This window comes from Hemicordylus capensis, chromosome 6 (assembly GCF_027244095.1).
Source record: "Hemicordylus capensis ecotype Gifberg chromosome 6, rHemCap1.1.pri, whole genome shotgun sequence".
Classification (NCBI taxonomy): Eukaryota; Metazoa; Chordata; class Lepidosauria; order Squamata; family Cordylidae; genus Hemicordylus; species Hemicordylus capensis.
The window spans coordinates 138,736,580-138,757,975 of NC_069662.1; the positions used below are offsets into that span (position 1 = coordinate 138,736,580).

Below are 21,396 nucleotides of genomic sequence, written 5' to 3' on the forward strand. Positions count from 1 at the left end.
AGGGTGACCTTGCGCACCTGAATGCAGGAGGCCAACAAAGCCCTCAAGGTGTCTATTTTCGCCTGTGGGAGCCTGGAACAGCACGCAATGGTGTCCAGTTCGATGCCCAAAAATGTAAGGATGGATGATTGACCCTCAGTCTTTTCCTGAGCCAGTGGGACACCCAGGTCCGCGCACAGATTCTGAAATACAGCTAGAAGGTGTCTGCACTGGTCAGTTCCAGGTCGGCCAACCAGGAGAAAATCATCGAGTTAATGAGCCGTGGTCCCGAGACCAGCCTCCCACCGAAGAGCCCATTCGAGCATGGAGCTGGATGCCTCAAAGGCCGCACAAGAAACTGAACAGCCCACGGGCAGGGCCCGATTGATGTAAAAATGGCCCTGGAACGCAAACCCTAAGAGGTTGAAGTCTGCTGGGTGAACCGGAAGGAGGCGAAATGTAGACTCAATGTTGCATTTCACCAGAAGGGCACCCTGTCCACACGACCGGACCACCCTGACTGCTTGATCAAATGAAGTATACTTCACGGAGCAAAGACCATCCGGGATCCCGTCGTTAACAGATGAACCAAGGGGGAAGGAAAGGTGGTGAATAAGACGATATTCGCCTGGCGCCTTCTTGGGCACCACCCCCCATGTGGGGAAATGCGCAAGTCCGGCAAGGGCAGCTCCTGGAACGGGCCGAGAACTCGCCCCAAGACTATTTCTTTACTAATCTTGCGAAGCACCACCGCTTCCATCCCATCCACGGACTTAAGGTTTGGGGCCATACTGTGAACTCTTGGGCCTACGTTAGGAATGCGGAAACCGTGTTTAAAACCTTCCCTCAGGTAACTTGCCTGTGCCTTCAATGGGTAATCCCGTAGAAAACGTTCTAGGACCGGGATCTTAATTGGGCTGGGGCCCTTTTCCAGGAGTGGTGCCCTGCATGGAGCCACCTCCCTTCCTGCCGCCTGCAGGTGGTTCCCGTGCACCCCCCGGGGGCCCTTAACGCGCTGGCAGTGAATGCTGGCATGCTTGCCCCCGCAGAATCTGCACTCGTGCCGAAATCTGCAAGGGGACCTGTTGCAGCTCCCACTGGTATTAAAGGCCCAGCATGGCAGGGGACTTTGAACACCCTGCGCAGCGACAGACCCAGAAGACTGCGCTGCGGGAGTCCTAGAAATTAAGTGACCGCTGTCTGCACGTTCCCCTTGAATGGGCCTGGAGGGCGTCATAATGAGGAGCCAGAGCTCTTGGTGTTGCCTTTCCCACGGAATGGCTGGGTTCAGGGATGCTCGAAGTCGAAAGGAGCGGTCATAGCGCTCCCAAGCGTTGCCCATAAAATCCATGTAACCCCTATGTATTATATCCAAGTACTTCACCAAGGCAGGGCCTTTTGAGGTGTGTACCTGGAGCATGACACCCATATAGACCGTGAAGCCTGACAGCCAGTTGGCCCAGTTATGCTCCACTGGCTTGCGCTTTGATTTTACTTCCTCTCTCTTTTGTTCCCCTTCCTTCGGGACGGGTTCAGGCTCCCTGAATAGCAGTTGGAAGATGTCAACAAATTTCCCGCGCCAAATGCGCTCCCTAACCGCGGGCAACAAGTGGTCACCCAGTGGCAGGGAGGTGTCACATGGCGGGTAGGGAATCTGTGTCCCTGAAGTATCTACTATGGAACCCGTGACCATGGGTAATGCAGTGAGTGCAGAAGGAGCCGCCCCCTGCCAAACCTGGGAACACGCCCCGTATGGGGGGATGGAGCCCAAGGGGGCCGGGTGCCATCCGTAGGTGTTAAACGGCTGAGCCCAGGGGGAGATACCCCAAGGCCAGGTGTGGTGCAGAAACTCACCAGCCCCCTGCTTGTCCGATGGACGCATGTCTCCTCCTCCAGGTTCAGAAACGCTCAGAGAGCCAGCCGCATCCGAGGTCAGGTCCACCGCTGGGGTAGCAGAATGTAGATCACGTGCTTCCAAAGCATCAAGTCTGGATGAGAGTAATTGTATTAGCTTTGCCCGTTTTGCCCCCCTAGTAACCCTTTTGGGACCAGATGGAGCGCCAGATGGACCACCCTTCTCTGTAGCAGGCACCCCTCCTTGCCTCTCTTTCTCAAGTGCCTCCAGGCAAGCAATGAGCGCCCTCACTGTACCCAAATCCCCATCGTCGTCTGAGGAGGAATCAGAGATGGGCGCGGGGGGGGGGGGGACCTGCTTCCCGCCAGACTTCGCCTTGGCTTTCTTAGGCCCCATGGCTGTGTTAGCTAAGAGCAGGTGAGATGGCTATAAGCCCGCAAGAACCCGTGTAAGGCCACCAAGTGCCAGTGAGATAGCAGGCAATCCCAACTGGAGTGACTCCCCAGTGGGAAAAGGCCCTTTATCACCACCCCCTCGAGGCACTAGGCCTATAAATCCGGCTATTTCACAGCCCGGGGAAGAGGAACAGATTGCCGCCCGAAATAGTCCGAAAGGCCGAAATCCCCCAATGCTTCACTGAAGGAATAAGTGGTGGGGGGCGCTTGATGCCCGCTGCCGGTTAGGTGGGGGGGAACCTCCGCCCACCCCGTCGGGCGCCCCAAAAACCGCCACCCAGCCGGACCACCGCCGGGCCCTATAACAAGGGCGGGAACCGCCGCCCCGCGATCGGCTGAAGAGCCGCTCCAAACCTGGGGGGGGCCTTAAAAAGCCACCCCCCTTGACCGTTGCCACCGCTCGGGTGGTATCCGCTCCTAAATCTCGCTCCGGGCCGAGAACGCAGGAGCCTGAAAAGGCGTCCTGCTCCGATGCCTGCTGAGAGCGAACTGAGCTCTCACGGGCCCGGAGCAGGATGCGGAGCTGAAGCTCCGCCCCCGCACGGGCCCCTCAGCCAATCAGAGACAGAGAAGCCTCGTGCTTCTCCAAAGGGGGCCAGGCAAGAGCACTGCGCCGCTTATTCAAGCGGCGGGCAGCGTGAATGTGCCTCATCTACACTGTTGGCAAGATAATTAGCCAAACCCAACTTATTTTCATTGCCTGGTTCCCAGGAGCCATCAGTGGTGGGAGTTTAGTACAGTACAGCCCAGTGTGAGACTGCTTCTACCAGCACAGCATTTTTGCTATTTGTGCAGGGTTTCTCTTGCTTTTGTTGTCTACGCCAGTGGCTCGAGCAATGACACCCTCTGTAGAATTGCCAAAGAGCAGAGCAGAGAGATAGAAATTCCAGTGAAAGAAGTTGTGGGAGTTAGCAGTCCTTAGTAGGCGCTGATTCTTACATTATGTGTTTAGGTGTACACATGTTTCCCCCCCCCCTGAAAGAACTTTGGCCTTGCAGGAATCTAACTAACTGCACACAAGGTTTGCCTCACAGCTGCAGCATGTGAAGAGGGGGAGGGGGAGTAAATTGCATTTTTCTCCCCTCCCTACAAAACCCCCTTTTTGTATCCACAAATATGTCTGTGAGGGTTGCACAGCTATCATGGACATATCATGTACATGAGGACTATTGTGGAAAGGGGAGAAAAGATAAAATTGCTTTCCCGCTCCTCTCCCTGTACGGTGCAGCTTTGAGGCAAACCTTGCAAGCAGTTAGATAGTTAGGTTCTTCTGAGGATGAAGTTCTTGCACTGCCCTTATAAGCCTGTGGGGCATGTCAGCCATAAAGTGGCCCTATGCATATGCTTAGGAACACTTACACCATACAGTCTAGCAGGGGTGTTACTATGTTAATGAAACTGCTCTGGAGTGTTGGCTGTGCACTTCTGACTAACTTTTGGGCTTGTGTGGGGAATCACCAAAGTGAGAGAAAGCAGTTCGTTACAAAACAAATTTGTGCAAAACTTCGGTCTTGGAAATTACTGACAGAATCAGAATACAATGGGTAATCAGGGGAAGAGAAATCAGTGTGTTAAAGGGGGAGAGAAAGGAAATATTGATTAATAAACAACACAATATTGACTAATAGAACTAAGAGGACTAATAATACCAATGATATTAAATTGAAACTCATGAAGAGGTGTTTTAGCTTGAGATCTGAATTAGAATCTACTCAAGTCTGGCCAGAGAAATGGGCCTTTAGAGAATAGCTTTAGACTTCAAGAGAGCAAAGAGGGGGCAAAAGAGTTTGGATCAGAGGTTGGTTAGTATACCTATATCCATCCAATGATGTGTCGGACACTTGTTGCTCAGCCAGTGCTGAGGGATCTCTCTTTCTCCAGGGATAAGCAGGAAAACAGGTGCAAGAGCGGGAACCCATGTGCCACTCACAAGTCAGGAAGCCAGAAATAGTCTAAAGGTGGTCTGATCCCAAGAGACCAGTTCCCTGATACAGCCAAGGGTGCTGCACAGATTGAGCCTGGAGACAGGGCCAACCTGGAGGTGGAAAGTGGGCCAAGGCACAGCCAGGTGGAATAGCTGGTGCCCAGACACATGTACATGCAATGGGTGAATCCAGAGAAAAGACACTCTGTTTGATGGCATCTGTGATACAAATAGGCAGAAGTCTGCCTTGAGGCCAAATGCGGATCACACCTCATTGATGATGAAGGTGACAGCTGTGATGAACACAAGAATACATTTTGTCCTGTTCAGTTCTAGGTGGGTGTCCTCTAGAAAACAATGAAGTGAAAAGGTTTAGGCAACCTTTATGTAAAAACTTTGAACACTGGGTGCACCAAGGTAATTTGGGTGCCCAGTCGGACCGTCCAGCCATGAGGGGCCTCCCCATGTGCAAGGCCCCCTGGAACAACCTTTGGGGGGCCCAAACCTCTGCTGTTGTTTTTTTTTAACTCTTACTGTGACTGAGGGGTGGCTGGGGGGGAGCAGAGCAGTCCTTCTCCCCACCTCCCCTGGCAGTGACGGGGACCAGGAGTGATGCTCAGGTGCACCTTGCAGTTCTTTAAAGACGCTGGCCCGAATGGATGGGCTGAGCGTCACTCCTGGTCCTCCTCCCCCCCACTACTGGGGGGGAGGGAGAAGGACTGCTTCACTCCCCCCCCCACAGCCATCCCTCAGCCACAGTAAGAGTTCTTTTAAAAAATACTGGAGGTTTGGCGGGGTGAGGTGGCTGGAGGCCCCCAGCCCTGGCCATTTGGAGGCCCCCCCTCCCGGATCTTGGAGGACTGGACCAGGTCCCCAAGGTTCGGGGGTTAGTGCGCCTCTGCTTGAACAGGCGGATTTATCTTGCATCAGAAAGACCTTCTGGACAGAAAGAAGATAAATATATTGCTTTAACATAATGAGTGTGATTCCCATGCTTCATGCCAACCATTAACACATATGTTAGAGCAGTGTTTCTCAACATTTTTTGAGTCCTGGACATTCTTCTTGCACAGTTTCCTGGACCAGCAGTTAGTAAAGGGGCTGCTCCTCTCACCCCCACCCCCAAGCAACCCCCCCAAAAAAACAATTTTGGGCCGGTGGGGGCTGCCGCTGCCGGGAGCTCTCCGGAGCTCATTTCTAGGCAGGCAGCCTGCCTTCGCTGCTGGATAATGTTCCTTTTGAGGAAGCAAAATGAACATTATGCAACAGCAAAGGCTGGCTGCCTAGAAATGAGCTCCAGAGAGCTTGCCTGGACTCTGTGGATCCTGCCCCCCGCCCCACCCCTTTGCACGTGATGTCATGTGCAAAGGGGGTGGGGCCCAGCCTCCAGAGCCCGTTTCTAGGCAGGCAGTCCTCACTGCTGGATAATGTTCATTTTGATTCCTCGAAATGAATGTTACCCAGAAGCAAGGGCTGTCTGCCTAGAAATGAGCTCTGGAGAGTGCCCTGCAGCAGCAGCCCCTGCCAGCCCAAAATTGTTTTTTGGGGGTAAAATTCCTCACGGACCAGTACTCAACCGGACTGGCGTCAGTCTGTGGACCGGCAGTTGAGAAACACTGTATTAGAGGGATGAGCCTGTTGCAATCTTATCTGCTTTTCCTCTGAAGGTGATTAGCTTTAGCTTAGAAGGCTAATCCTTTGTCCCAACACTGAGACGGGTTTCAGCTACTTGCAGAGAAATAGCTTCTCCTTAACTTGGGTCTACTCAGCAACTTCTTCTGTGCATAAACAGAGCGGGAGTATGGGGAGTAGTTCCCCCTTTCAGCTGCACGTTAGGCTTGTCCTGAAGTTAACTTCTCATGCTACCTGCTAAGTGGCTTATTTTGTGGAGTTAGCCCATGTAGGCAAATGGTGAGCCCTCAGTCCCAATAACTGAAATGGAAACTACAAGCCTGTCATTCCAAATCACATGTAGAGGTGCTGCTGGGAGCCCCCAAACAGGCTGTTGTCTTTGTTAGGAATTGTCTCTGGTAAGAGAAACCCTTTTTCATTATAACAGAGTGCACAGAGGCACAACACAGCAGAATTTAATTAGGCATGCATGTATGCTGAGAGTAAAGTAACTTGGAGCCAGTTTATAGTTTCAAATCAATATAAATGGTATTTATTAGAGAACTCCATTCTAGATAGGAAAGTGAGGAGTCAGGATCTCTAACCTATCTATCTAGCTGGATTCAGATGGATTCTGCATCTCTGCACACATGGTGCAGGAAGTGCAGCTTGCATGTTGCAAGGTAGAAGGTAGGGAAGAGGAAGGGAGAGAGGAAGTGAAAAGGCAGGCAGGAAGGAAGTGTCCCTGAGAGTAGCAATCTACATTCCAAAGGGATAGTGTCAGAGTAGTAGAGAAGGAATGGCCAGTGTCTTGACCCTCTAGCCCTCTGACTCACTAGTCTGTCCTCCTATGTCATTGAGACAAGAGACAGCGCAAAGTCCTTCACTTCCAACAGTCTTCACGGCTATGGCACCACATTTTTTTCTTTTAAAACCCTTTAAGGTTCATCTGGGGCAGGGGGAGCCTTGGTTGCTGCCACTGCCACTGCCACTTGTCACCTCACTGGCAGCAGTGGAACTGAACAGTATGCCACTGCCTGGCATGAGAAAAACCTGCCAGGAAGCGGTGCTTGTGTACTCACCGCCATTTCCCTGCTTGCTTTTCACACACCGGCAGCACGTGGTTTGGCTCCTTTGCTGCCGTCCATGCAGCAGTGGAGAAGCAAGGCAAGAGGCAAGGTGGAGGAGGTCCAGGGCACCCTCCAAAACATTGGGGGTCTGTGTCCCCTGCCCCCCCTGCAATGAAGTCACTAACCAAGATTAACATCATCTCCCTACCACTCAGAAATCCAGGTTTGTTGCCATATAATGCCCAAGAGGCATTTGCAGAAACATAAAACTTTTAATTCGTCCTGGGTGAGATAATTTTAGAATGTGTCTGGGCTTAACTGGAGATGGGGAGACGGGGCGGGTCCACTGGCTGTGGGGCAGCCATTCCAGTCGTGGTGGGGAACAGAAGAAGGAACGTTGGCAGGTCAGTGGGCCATTACAGGGGAAGGGGACTTGGAAATCTAATAGCTGTTTCCCCTTCCAGCTGTCCTGCCAGCTCTTTGACCTTGGGGAGCAGTGCCGACCACCCTTGGAACCTCACCTTGCTCCTCTGTAATGCCAGGTCGGTCCAGACCAAATCAGAAACCATCCATGATTTGATTCTGGATGAATGGATGATGCCGACCTGGTATGTCTTACAGAGACCAGGCTGGGGGCCCAGTGTGGTCCCAGATTCTTCCTCCAGGCTACTCTGTTGGGGAGCAGGTGAGGGACTGTGGGCGGGGAGGTTGAGTGGCTGTGGTCTATAAGAATAACCTTTCCCTTACCAGGATCCCTGTTAGAGTGTTGAACCATATCCAATGTGTGTACTTAAGTCTGGGGACCAGGGATAGACTGGGACTTCTGTTGGTGTACCGATCTCCCCACTGCTCAACTGAGTTCCTAACTGAGCTGATAGACTTGGTCTTGAACTTGGTGTTGGAGTCCCCCAGGCTTGTGGTGCTGGGGGACTTCAATGTTCATTTTGGGACCAATTTGTCCGGGGCGGCTCAGGAGTTCATGACGACTATGGGCCTATCCCAAGTGGTCTCGGGGCTGATGCACATTGCTGGTCACACGCTTGATTTGGTCTTCCACTCTGATCAGGGTGGTGTTCTGTGGGTGGAGAATCCTGTGATTTCCCCATTGTCCTGGATGGACCACCATCTGGTTAAAGTTTTTTTGTTTTGTTTTTAAATTAAAAAATCTGCTAGTTAACATCTGACCCTGGGACCAAACTAAATAGAGAAGATCTAGGAGACATTAGCCCTATTCAGACATTATATTGTACCTGCATTCAGATGTCTGCACACTTATTAATGTGTATCTGTGCATGAATGTACCTGCATTCATTTTGAAAGTGATCCTGGGCACAGATCCCTCAAATGTGTGTTACAGATAAGAAATGTACTTCGGTACCTGTGGTCAGCATAATGTGTGAATCACTGTATCTTTGTACAGATCTGTACCTATATACACTGTACAATTGTGTGAGTGTTGAACATAACGTGTGAATGGGCCTCTTCTGTCACTCAATTTTTTTAACAAAATAACCAAACAGTAAGGAAGGGGAGAAAACTGTATCAGGACTATAGTACTAGGAGAGCGGAGGTGTGTGTGTGTGTGTGTGTGTGTGTGTGTGTGTGTGTGTGTGTGTGTGTGTGTGTGAAATCTAACCATTGCTACTCATATGCAAGAAACTCATTTTAAAATATGTTCATATCATATATAACTCCCAAAGCTAAACAAAATGCATATTAGGCTAAGCAGCTTCTCCACAAGGCTAAATGCAGATCACCATCATATGTGCTGAGGTTATGAAGCAAGGAACAATTATTGGAGGAAAAAGTGGCACAAATTATTTGGGATATTTCTGGAATCACCTTGCCTTTTAATCCAATGACTTACTTGTTTTTTCTTATGTTATAGACTATGTAGACAAAGATGAACAAGAATTAATTGTTAACTTCATAGTTATAGCAAGAATGTATGTTTCATCAGAGTGTTCCTTTAGAATTAATGGATATGGTTTTGAAGTTGTTGTTGTTGTTGTTATTGTTATTATTATAATTATATCAAATTATGACATTTTTATTCACAACATGTGTCAAATTTTATCTAATATTATTTAAAATGCAATACAAAATACCTCAGAAGGAAGACTGTGTCCCAAGAGCTAGAAGATAGGGATGTGAACGAAATGGATTTTGTCTTCCTGCCAGAACATTCTGTCAAAACAACCAGTCCGACCCATGTGGAACACTGGGGTGTTTTGAGTTCCCCTATTGTTCCCTATGGCAAGAACAAGCTGCACTCACAGAATGCATGCACACAAGTTTTGCAACCTGCCTTGAAAAACCCTGCAGAAGCACACAATAAAAGGGAATCTGTCCCTCCCAACACAGAACACACATTTCAAAAACAGTTCAATAATGGCAAAAAATAAAATAAAAAAATCACTGACCCAGAATCCACTGACAGCCACAGTGCCTGTGCTGCAGTAACATCATTGGCACAAACTGCTCTCTCACACACAATTATGTCTTTTAAAAGTATTAAATTACTTTCTAGCATTTCAACAGCTGCCACAGCAGCACCCTTACTTAGCAGCAAGCATAGCCATAAGCTCAACTAGAGTAATTTCAGCCACATTTTGACTGAGTACAACACCTTGCAATGCAGATTGCATACCAGAGCAGTGATTGAAGCACAAGTTAGTATCAAGGTCAGACATGGAGCTCATCACAGCAATCACCAAGAAGTATTACAGAGAGAATGACAGCTGCCACTGTCCATTTCTCACCACAATACTATCTCACAAACAAAACAAACCACAACTCAAGGAAGACAGGCACCCAAGTTCTGAGATCCAGCAAAACCAGATAGTTATAGTTGCAATAGCACAGCATATTAGTGCTGAGAAAAGAAAATCACAAAAATCAAACCTTCCCTCCTCCTCTCCTGATGTAGCCTCTTCTTCAAGAGAGGCACAATATAAGGGCTATCTCTGCTTCCCAGTCCCTTTAATATTCCCTCCAAAAGTTTTTTCCCTCCCTCCCTCCTTCCAGTCAATGGAAGTAGAGCTGCCCATGACAACACTTTATTTGTATGATAACAAGCCAACTAAGAAGCAAGGAGATCGCAAGCCAGTCAGAAGCCAGTGCCAGAAAACCAATCAGCAAGGAGAAAACAAAATAGCGCTCAAAATGTTTAAAGGTTTTGATCAAAATTGGGTGGTTCTGCTCTGAGCATGAAACAGGCCATTTATTTAAAAGGTGTTCGGTTTCTGGCTCAAAACAGGCAACTTTGAGTCAAAACATTTCAGCATTGAAACGTTTTGCACATCCCTTCCAGAAAAGAAGATTGGATGGTCCATTAAATTTACTATTTGGAGAGAAAAGTTAACCATTTTGATTAAATTCCTTATGACATAATTTTAATAACTAAGTTGTCATTATATTGGGTTTATTTTGCTCCCTGTTTTCCTCTTGGTTCCTATCTTATTTTTAACTGGAAGCAAGATTTAACATGTAATACCCTTTGAAACTGTGTCTTTTAAAGGAAACCTGAGGAGTCCCTCAATACTTCATTTGACAATCCACTTTATGAAGCTCAAAGCATAAAGGTAGGTGAAAACAGCCTGTCATGCACTTTTGGAAATGAATGATAATAAAGCTGCAATTGTTTTCCAAGTATATTGCCCATCAAGAGAGTTTGCCTCAGTGAATGTATTTAAATGAAGAATACAAGTGCTACAAAGATACCGCATTCTTAGTGGCAGTTGACGAAATATTTCTGTGACAACCGTACTCTCAGCATACTGGTAAACTCCACTTGGAGGGTAATACCTCTGCAGCCTCTGTCTTTATTGTTGTCAAAGGCTGGTAAAATGGAGAAATGCCAACATGAGTTGCTGCACACGCATACTTTTGTTTCCTGGAAATAATCATTGCAATCCCCCAATATTGCTGCGGTGGAAATTCTGTTCATTTCAGCAGGCTGCATGAGGTTCCCTGGGAAGTCCCCTTTGGAATGAATGGAATGGATGCAGCTGCAATGTCTGTTGGGTGGCAGCCACAAAGAACGAGTTCATTCAACCAGTTATGCCCTGCAACTCTTTTGAATTTCCTGAAACATGAAATCCTGTGGGTGTCGCATTGTCCTTAAATCCTCTAACTGCAGTGTCGCTATATGCACACAACTGTGAAATTGTATGGGGAGCAAACCAAACTTTAGGAGAAAATACACTCATTGGTTTGAGTTTCCTGAATCCCATTTGCTGATGACAAGCTGAAGAGTTTGTTGTTTGTGTTGTCAGCTTCTTGTAACCTGGTTTTCCAGGGTTTTAAACTGTGTTGAATTTTTTAACTGTTGATTGTTTTATGGTGTTTTATAGTCTGTTTTTAACTGTTAATTGATTTTAATTGTTTTGTTTTAATGTAAACCACCCTGAGCCATTTTTGGAAGGGCGATATAAAGAATGAATGAATGAATCAATCAATCAATCAATCAATGATACATTTGAACACCCTACAAATGGAATTAGGAATCTATTTGGAGCTTTCATTAAAAGGATGCAAACACTGAATTATGTTGTAGGCCAGAAATTCTGCTCTGTGTTCAACCTCAATGATATTCTGATTGCATTTACAATATTGTCTTATGATTGCTATTCACTCCATTTATTAAAAATAACGAATCAAAGGGGCATCATCTAGAACTGTCTGGAATCAAAGATTCAGATTAAGCCACTTGCATCTTGCTTGCCTTACTATGATCAGTGCTGCCATGTAGGATGGCAGCAGCAAATAAAATTTCTTTTATCTTTACATAAATACACCATAAGATTTTGCCCAGTTCATAAGCAAAATGAACCATGGCATGTTGCTTCCTTTCAGTAAAAGGCTTCTCACATCTGCTTTTAGATCAAGTTCATTCACTTGGCAAGTTTGGATTTGTGAAAAGTCTGGGTTAGAAATATTCCTGATGCAGTCTTCTTGCCCATTTCAATTGCACACTCATGTGTTGATAGATAAAAGAGATCTGTGACAGGATTTATTTCACAGGAGACTGAAAAACAAAATTGTAATATGAAAATCAGAAGCAAACTTTTTCAGAGCAGAAGAGAGACCCGGCAATACTGTGACTGAATTTCTTCTTTTTACTTTGAAAAGCACATATGCAAACATTCAAAGCTTACTGGGCAGAATCCAGATGTTAAAAAAAATCTGTGGCTTACATGATGTGCAGTATTATTTTATTTTTTTATTGATTTTTACACTTATATCCCACTTTCCCTCCAAGGAGCTCAGAGCCCTTGATAGATCTGCATTTTGAGACTTGCGTTTTGGGCAGTATACAAATGTGTCAGAAAGAAAGAAAGAAAGAAAGAAAGAAAGAAAGAAAGAAAGAAAGAAAGAAAGAAAGGAAGGAAGGAAGGAAGGAAGGAAGGAAGGAAGAAAGAAAGAAAGAAAGAAAGAAAGAAAGAAAGAAAGAAAATGCCCCAGGGCTGCTGCGGATTCCTAAGCAGCCCCAACACTGCTCTGAATGAGCAATTTTAAAAACATTGATTGATTGATTGATTGATTGATTGATTGATTGTTAGATTGTTAAATTTATATACCTCTCTTCATTAAAATAAATAAATCCCAAGGCGGTTTACAAGAGGAGCAAGCAGTGCTACCACAGATTTTTTTGTTTGCCACAGTGGGGCATAACACTGCACATCATATGCACCACAGGGATTTAAAACCCAAACTGGGAGTTTGTTAGTGGTCCTATGCACTCTTACTTGAAAGTAAGCCCCATTGAACTTCTGAGTAAATGTTCACACCATGGTCATGAGAATGAGGCCTCTGATGAACAACCAGTGTCTGAAGCATTATGACACTAAACATTTGTGCTAGGATATCCTTGCCTTTCTAACCTGTGAAAGCCATCTTCTGCTATCCAACAGGCTGTCACACAGAAGGAGGAGTGGACTTCTCTGTTGCTCCTGAGAGCAAGACTAGAACCAATAGCTTGGAATTACAAGGAAGCAGATATAGGCTAGACATTAGGAAGAACATCTTCACTGTAAGAGCTGTTCGACTCAAGAACAGTCTCCCACATGGAATTGAGAGCTCTCCTTCATTGGAGGTTTTTAAACAAGGTGGACAGCCATCTCTCAGGGATATAGCAGTACCCTGCCCTGAACAGAGGGCTGGACTACCAAGCCTCCAAGGTCCCGTCCAACTCTGATTTTATGAACCATAAAATCCCAACCCTAACCCAGCAGTTGTTTTGTGATGTTTCATTGCCAGAGATTTTCCATCCTAAGTGCCCTATCCTACCTGCCCCTGTGACTAGCCTTTGGATATGGCCACTAAAGTCTCCCTTGTGTTTACTATCCAGATGAGCAGGAAGCCAATTGGGGCTTGCGTTCTTACATTGATGATGATTAACTGCCATTGACTGGCCTGATTATTTTTAGTGATACGTGAATTCAAAATCAGAGCTGGCTTGCAAGATGGTCTATGAGGGTTTTTCTTGCTTTGACCTAATCAAGCCACCAGATTCCCTAGGCAGCTCATGATATGAGTATTTTCTTCTTTCTTAATGGTAAGCTTTTGGTTTTATAGCGCTGGCAATATTACTGTTGTTTTGCTCACTGTTGAATAAGGTTGGCCTGAAGCTAATGTTTGTCTCTTTTGTAGTCTACAGAGTATGCTGCCTCACTGGGAGTTCAGATCAGTGTTTCTCCATGGCAGGCACAGCAGGAGGTCTGTGTGAATAGTTTTCTTTTTTAAATGCTTTCAAAAAGAAGTTTTGTGGTCAGGAATGTATTACTAAAATGATCCAATTTTTCACTGCCAGGTGAAAAACTGGTTTAAATCTTCACTTCCATCTCCCGTAAAAGTTTTGCTCACGTCTGCTAATTGTTGTTGTTGCCCGGTACCATTAGCTGTTTCACTAAGGATCATATGTCCCAATTGTCTATTTACCAGGGACAATCCCTATTTTCTGATCCCTGTAACCCAGGAGTTCTCAAACTTGAGTCCCCAGATAATACTGGACTACAACTCACATCATTCCCAGCTACAATGACTCCAACGTTGTATGAGTGTAGTTTCACTTTCCCTGTGCTATGCAAGGAACTTACTTAAGATGAGATGGAGGAGCTAGAAAGAAGGTGGGATTAGATAGGGCAATAAACCAAAGCTGTACTTCAGTTCCTCAGTAGTAAAGTAGGCACTTGCAGGAAGTAGGAGTGACTCCATCTTGATCCGCAAAGAGAGAACATAATTGTAATTGTAGTGACTGAAGCTACGAAAGGTAAAGGTAAAGTGTGCCATCGAGTCGGTGTTGACTCCTGGCGCCCACAGAGTCCTATGGTTGTCTTTGGTAGAATACAGGAGGAGTTTACCATTGCCATCTCTCGTGCAGTATGAGATGATGCCTTTCAGTATCTTCCTATATCGCTGCTGCCCGATATAGGTATTTCCCATAGTCTGGGAAACATACCAGTGGGGTTTCAAACCAGCAACCTCTGGCTTGATACATACCTGCATTTCAGATTGCCCTGGCCTACCTCCAAATTTATGCAAAGGGACTTGAAATTAAGACAGTTTGGTCTCACCACCCACTCTTTGATAGCAGTTTTCACATCAACAAATACTGTGTTAGGAAATTTAAAGAGCAGGGGTATAGCAATAAGATTTTGGGGGAGATCTCATCGATAGCAAGCTTTTGGTAAACACACAAATAATTTGTAAAATCTTCCATGAAAGAGATGACACACTTCTTGTTCTTTTTTTCTAACTAATCCTGGAGTATCCCCACAAACAGCTTGAAGTCCCGCTTTATGGGCTTCGCCACAGGATGTTCAGTTCAGCTGTGCAATGCAGCATTACATCTCTCTGTGTTGTACATACAGCAAGCAAGCTAGCCCTTATCAGCAAGGCAGTTGCTTTAGAAACTGTCTGGAATGACTAAAAGCATAGAGTGCATTGCCTGGAGGTTGACATTCATCTCCTTTTTCCATAAGTAAACGTGCACACAGTATGTGTTTCTTGCATACCTCGGTAGGAACCAAAAGGAGGGGGAAATCAATCACCTAACCAGGGGTTTAGTCATTATGAAGCTGAACGATATTCCATGCCACATTAGCAAGAATATTTAAATTGTAAGTGTATAAAAGACTGAAACTTGACGCTGCTGTGTGCATAACACAGACCATCTACACTTGCAGCTTACAACCCAGCTTCATACTTGAACATTATTCTTATTTGATGTGCAAAGATGACCTTGGCATTAAAGTTAATTGGTTAGCCTTTGCTAGGGATGTGCACAAAATGGATTTTGTGATTTGTTTCAAGCTTGAAATGAATCAAAAATTCCATGTATCAATTCATCGAAACATCAGCCAAAGCTGGTTGTTTTAACAAATCAACTTCAAAACACTTGAAACATTTTGAGTGTTTCGAGTACCATTTTGAGGTCTGTTTTTCCAGGGAGCTCTGGTCTACCAATTGGGGTGGGCAGGTAGACCAGTCCTCTGAGGTGGGCTAACACTCTTAAGCTTGGGACAGAAGCCTGGTCTACCCGCCTCATGCGGCAGGTAGACCAGTCCTCCAAGGTGGGCCAGCGCGTGAAGTCCAGAGTAAAGGGCTGGTCTACCCACTGACTCCAATTGGTAGACCACATCTCCCTGGAAAAGTAGGCCTCAAAATGGCATTTGAAACATTCAAAATGTTTCAAGTTGAAAAGGGGCTGTTTCAAACTTTATTTTAAGAGTGTTTTGTTTCAAGCTCGAAATGGCCCATTCTGAGCTCAAAGCGATCCAAGTGCGAATCAATTTGCACATCTCTAGCCCTAGTACATGAACATCCATGCACACAATGATCACTCAAAGGTCTTTAGATTGGGGTGATATTATAGAACAATGCAGTCTGTGGATAAGAGAGTAAATATTCCTGTGGCACTTCCAGGTGGCTGCTTCTCTAGTAGCACCAAAATATGAAGTGAAACTGGAAGTGACTCAAAGAAGTAGTCCTTGCAGGGGGACTTGGCCCTACTATTCCACTTCCTGTACCATAATTGCCATGTCTTGCATGGCGATCCTGCTGATTCATTTGCTGGCAGCAGTCAGCACAACAACTGGCAGTGTCTGCTTATGGATTGTGGGTGCCAACGTTCTCAACTTGAAGACAGCTAACCAGAAAGACCCAGGTTAATTCTTGGCTACGGGAGTTGGTGAACTCCTCGTTAAGTGAGGGCTTCGTACCAGCAGCCCTTAAAGAGGCAATAGTTCGCCCTCACTTGAAGAAACCCTCCCTGGACCCTGAGGTCCTTGACAACTATAGGCCAATCTCCAACCTCCCTTTTGTAGCGAAGGTGTTAGAGAGGGTTGTATGTGCCCAGCTTGAGAGGGTCTTAGAGGAAACTGGCTATCTTAATTCTTATCAGTTGGGTTTCAGGCCTCAGCATAGCACAGAGACAGCACTGCTTGCTCTGGTAGATGACCTTCTTTGATGAGAGTAGTGTTCCTCTCCTGGTCCTTCTAGATCTCTCAGCAGCTTTTGACACTATCGATCATGCTATCCTCCTTGGCTGCCTGTGTGGGTTGGGTATCAGGGGCACTGTCTTACAGTGGTTCCGTTCTTACCTTAGCGGGCGTGTCCAGTCGGTATGCATTGAGGACAGATGCTCTGAGCCATGGCCACTCCTTTATGGAGTTCCCCAGGGTTCAGTTCTTGCCTCTGTCCTCTTTAACATCTATATGGAGCCGCTGGGTCAGGTCATTTCCCAGTTTGGGGTGAGATTTCATCAATACGCTGATGATACTCAGCTGTATATTGCCATCCCAGACTATTCTGGAGATGCTGTATCTGTGCTTACTCGATGCCTGGAAGCTGTTAAGGTCTGGATGAATCAAAATAAGCTCAGACTGAATCCCACCAAGACTGAACTACTTTTGCTCATCCCTCATACCAGCCAACAGCTGGATGTGAACCTTGTTTTAGATGGGGTGGCGCTGCCCCTGAAGGAGCTTGTACGTGACTTGGAAGTCCTTTTGGATTCACACCTCCTGCTTGAACAGCAGGTGGAGGCTGCAGCCAGAAGTGCCTTTGCCCAGCTCCGTCTGATTCATCAATTACACCCTTACCTGGATCGGCAAGCATTAATGACAGTGACCCATGTCCTTGTTATCTCCTGCCTAGATTATTGTAGCCCTCTATCTAGGGTTACCTTTGAGGATGATCAGAAATCTACAACGGGTCCAGAATGCAGCGGCTCATTTACTTATGGGTGCCAGAAAATATGACAGGGTAACATTTCTCCTGCAGTCATTGCACTGGTTGCCTATTCACTACCGAGTTCAATTTAAGGTCCTGTTTACCTTCAGACCCGCCTCTCCCATCCAGTTACATCCCGTCCGGTCAGATCTGGTCAGATGGCCCTTTTGTCGGTCCCCAATTTCTGAGAAGTTTGGGGTGCTAGAACCCGTGAAAGGGCCTTCTCGGTTGCTGCCCCACTTCTCTGGAATTCCCTTCCCATGCAGATTTGTTTAGTTTCTTCTTTGTCGTTTTTTAAATCCTTATTGAAGACTTTTCTTTTTCACCAGGCTTTTACCCTGTAGTTTATCATGTTTTTGTACACCGCCCAGAGTCTTCGGAGTGGGCGGTATATCAAATGTTTCAAACAAACAAACAAACAAACAAACAAATAATTCCACTGATACCATCTTAATCTGCTTCATGAGTGGTTATGAAGATACAGTGGCGGCTCATGAGTAGAGGGCATTTGTGTCCACTAGCCCTCACATTTGCTTAAAAAACCATCAACAAATAAAAAAAATCAGCAGAACCAACTACAAAAGCAGCACCAACTCAGGCGAAAGACAGCAGAAAAGAGCCAAAAAACACATTAGTTCTTTTTTAGAATCAAGAAGGAGAAAACCTGAATGCAGGAGAGAGGGAGGGCATTCCAGAGTCAATGTGTCATGTCTGTGAAGGCTCTGATCCTGTTTGGCATTCAGCTCACTTCAGAAGGATGGGGCATTCTGAGCTGGGCCCCTGGGAAAAAAATCCTAATACTTAGAAGGGTGATCCTTCAGGTGCCCTGATCCCCAGCCATTTAGGACTTTAAAGGTTATTTTCACATAGATTTTTGCAGGTAAAAGCTCCTTTCTTCAGATACATAAAGTGGGCAAGAAAGGCAAAAGATCTGACTTCTGTGGAATGTTTTTCTTTGTGGAGTTATGGAGCAAAATGTGTGGTCACTATTTTTCAAGTTGTCGGATTCTTTGGTGTATAACAACTTTCACTCAATGAATCCTTATGAGGATTCATTACATGTACCCCATGGGGTTGCTAACCCATGGGGTACAGGGTTCTGTTGTTTCTGAGGTGGTCTGAGTGTAGATCTTATGGTAGCAAATGAGAGTGGATTCATGGTTTGTATTGAAAATCTCATTTGCTACCAGAGAATCTACACTCAGAACACCTCAGAAACAACAGCACCCTGAACCTCATGGACTAGAAACCCATGGGAGTGGCTGGCACCCTCTGTTCACTACACCACCACTCACTCTGGGCCACCCCAGCACTCCCCAAGTGCAGTTATGGGGCTGCTGAAACCTACATGATTGCCTATGGAAAACTTCAACAATTCACCAAAAATCAGCCCTTTGTCCAATTCCTCTGCAATTTGGGTGGTAGCCTCCACCCATTAGGCGCTTAACTTAAACTGAGTAGTACTTCACTGCCTTGTGGGTAGGAGTGGGGTGTAGTTGGCACATGGCAGTTGACAATTGGCACTGTCTAAAAGACAGTCAAAATGAATAGAAGAAATGAAGGTGTGTAATGAATCCTCATAAGGATTCATTGAGTGAAAGTTATTATACACCAAAGAATCCGAACACTTAAAAAATAGTGACCACACATTTTGCTCCATAACTCCACTTCTATAAGGTCTAGAGCTTAGCTCTTTTTTTAAATGAAAGCTGGGAATCTGGGGAAATTAATAGGACAGACCCAAAACCCGAATCGATTCGATTCGGATCAGCCACGATTCGGATCCGAATTGAATTTGGGGTGATTCAGATGTGTCAGATTCGGATCCAAATCGAATCAGGGCTGTTTCAATTCGGTTACAAATCGAAACACAGAAAGTCTGAATTGCACACCCCTACTTAAATGTACTACACAAATATGCTGGCATTTTGTTTAGCACTTCTTGTTATATGTTATTTCAGTTTAGCACTTTGTATTGAAATGACCTTGTATTCCCCTCCCCCTGCAGCTTTCTCACAGTAATGACATCATGGCCGATTCCTTTGCCAACCCTTTGTATGGCACAACCTCAACTTTATATGGCACAACGACAGGAAATACGAAAACGCTGTGAGATGTCACTGAAAATGGGAATAAAACAAGACAGATATTTTATGCAACTTCATCTGGCATAATGTTTTCCTGCTTCTAAAATTGAATCAAATAATAGCATAGCATTAGTAACTTGAATGGAAGTGGAATGATTTCCATACAAGAATAATTACGTCCTCCAGATCACACTTCATTCAAAATAGCATCCACCCACATGGGAAAGCAAAGCCTTACGTGATATTTATGCTGGCAAAGAACAGTCTTGGTAAGTTTAGTTTTGAATTCACTACATGGTTGAACAGTTCAAATTCCAGTGTATTAATAAAGAAAAGTTTCATTTAATCAAAAGCAGAACTTCGGGTTTTCTTGGCGTTCTGATTTTACTGTGCTTATTGAAAAGTGATGACTCAAAAATGTCCATAATTTTAAATCCTAGAGGAACTTTAAAAGGTTATGTTAGTGTTCCAAGGTATAGGCACAAAAGAACGATCTTCATTGGAATCCAAATGATCAAACTGATTATAATGGACTTGTTCTTGGATTAGGATGCTTCCTGTAGGCAAGTCAGAAATGTGACAATTTACTATAATATGTTCTTGAGAGAAGTATGTCTTATCCATTGTTTTTCTTTGTCAGATCCACAGCCCTTAAACCAAACATAGGCCACAATCACATGTAATGCAGAACTGTAGATCCAATGGACCCACGGTTCTGCTTCCCCACTTCTGCCACTCTCCCGTCTGAATTTGAACGTAACGAAGAGTCTCCTCTCTGCAGTCAGCAAGACTGCAGAGAGCAGGGGGAACTGGCTACCTGGCCTTCCTTCTTTACTGAAAGACAGCCCCAGCAGCCAAACACAGCTGGAGGAGGGAGGAGCTTCCTCAAACTCTGGTTGCCGGTGAGGGAGACTGTGGTGCTGCATTCGGACATAACGCTGGTACCACAGAACCTGAGTTGAAGGCAGCAAAACTCACAACATACTGAAGGTACAAATCAGAGTCTGGGGAGAGAAACTGCAGATCCATTTTAACTGTGGGTATTTCAAATAAACCAGGAAAAAACCTATGGTTTCAAATCCTGGTTCTTAAATTATCACAGTTAGATTAAGGGTGGGTTCACACATAACACAGCACCTGAGGTTCATGTGAGCTCCCACAGCCCCAGAAGCATGTGCTTTCCCCTCCATCCTCACACACATGCCTGCCTCCTTTCCAGGTTACAATAGTGTATGCAGAGATTGGTCTGGACATCTGAACTCACCAGTCTCTACATGTCCTAACCTACCTGCTGCAGGGAACCCAGGATTCAAAGCTGAGATCTGAAGCTAGTTTCAGTTCCTCCTCCTATTGCAGAAGGGGAGGAAGGAGGGTGAAGACCCTCTTCTTCTGTTCTTGATTGTCTGACTACATGCTGAAGCAGAGCATAGCCGTCCCCTCAGTCTGACTTGATAGGCTTCAGAAAATTAGCACTGAGTACTCCCATTGGAATAAATAGGACAAGTAAACTTGCCACATTAATTTCAGTAGGAGTGCTCATGGGTAGCTCAGTCTTGATGTAAGCCAGTGACTGGAGTAACCTGTCTCATAACTGTAACATTTAAATGTGTGTGTGTGTGTGTGTGCATAAACACACACGCACAATCTCTATGGGGTACTTGAGCTGAAGGTTTGTGGCAGAAGTGGTACACTTGCTGGAAAAGGCTCAGAACCCATGGTTTAGATTATCATTTACCATTTGCAGTTATTCTGCAACTGCCCTCACTCTTGGAAAAAACAATGGAATATCTCCCAGAAAAGTGTATTTGTTGTCAATATTAATAATGGATGCCTGTGCATTAATAAACCTAGTTAACTCATCTTACTGGTGGGTAATGCGCGCGCACACACACACACACACACACACACACACACGTATGCGCATGCGCACACACACACACAGCAGAATAGTTCCCTATATAACAATTCAATTTAATTCAGAAATGGAATTTTTGAATGTGCTATATTTATAGCTGTTTCCAGCCACAGAAAATGAGATCTGTCATTCTCCTGGACTGTCTCTGCACCAAGGTGGGACCATTACCTAAAATCTTCTTCAGATTTTGCATTTAGATAGCATTTTTAAAAGAAACGTAATAGGTGCTTTCCCCCTTTCCTCTCTCCCATCCTGCAATCATTG

At 45.5% G+C, this 21,396-nt stretch overlaps 1 protein-coding gene across 12 annotated transcripts in view; it reads left to right on the forward strand.

The window, feature by feature from the left end:
• MALRD1 (MAM and LDL receptor class A domain containing 1) overlaps positions 1-19,551 on the forward strand; it is a 450,491-nt gene extending 430,940 nt beyond the window's left edge. For 10 of the 12 annotated variants that reach the window (XM_053266536.1, XM_053266535.1, XM_053266530.1 and 7 more), the window contains 3 exons: positions 10,415-10,478; positions 13,549-13,614; positions 19,139-19,551. In XM_053266536.1, coding sequence (XP_053122511.1) covers positions 10,415-10,478; positions 13,549-13,614; positions 19,139-19,243 — 235 coding nt within the window. In that variant the 3' untranslated portion in view covers positions 19,244-19,551. Of the gene's footprint in view, positions 1-10,414; positions 10,479-13,548; positions 13,615-19,138 lie in introns of those variants that run through there. The other 2 variants (XR_008310576.1, XM_053266533.1) reach the window with 2 other exon arrangements.
• Positions 19,552-21,396: the final 1,845 nt, after the last annotated feature.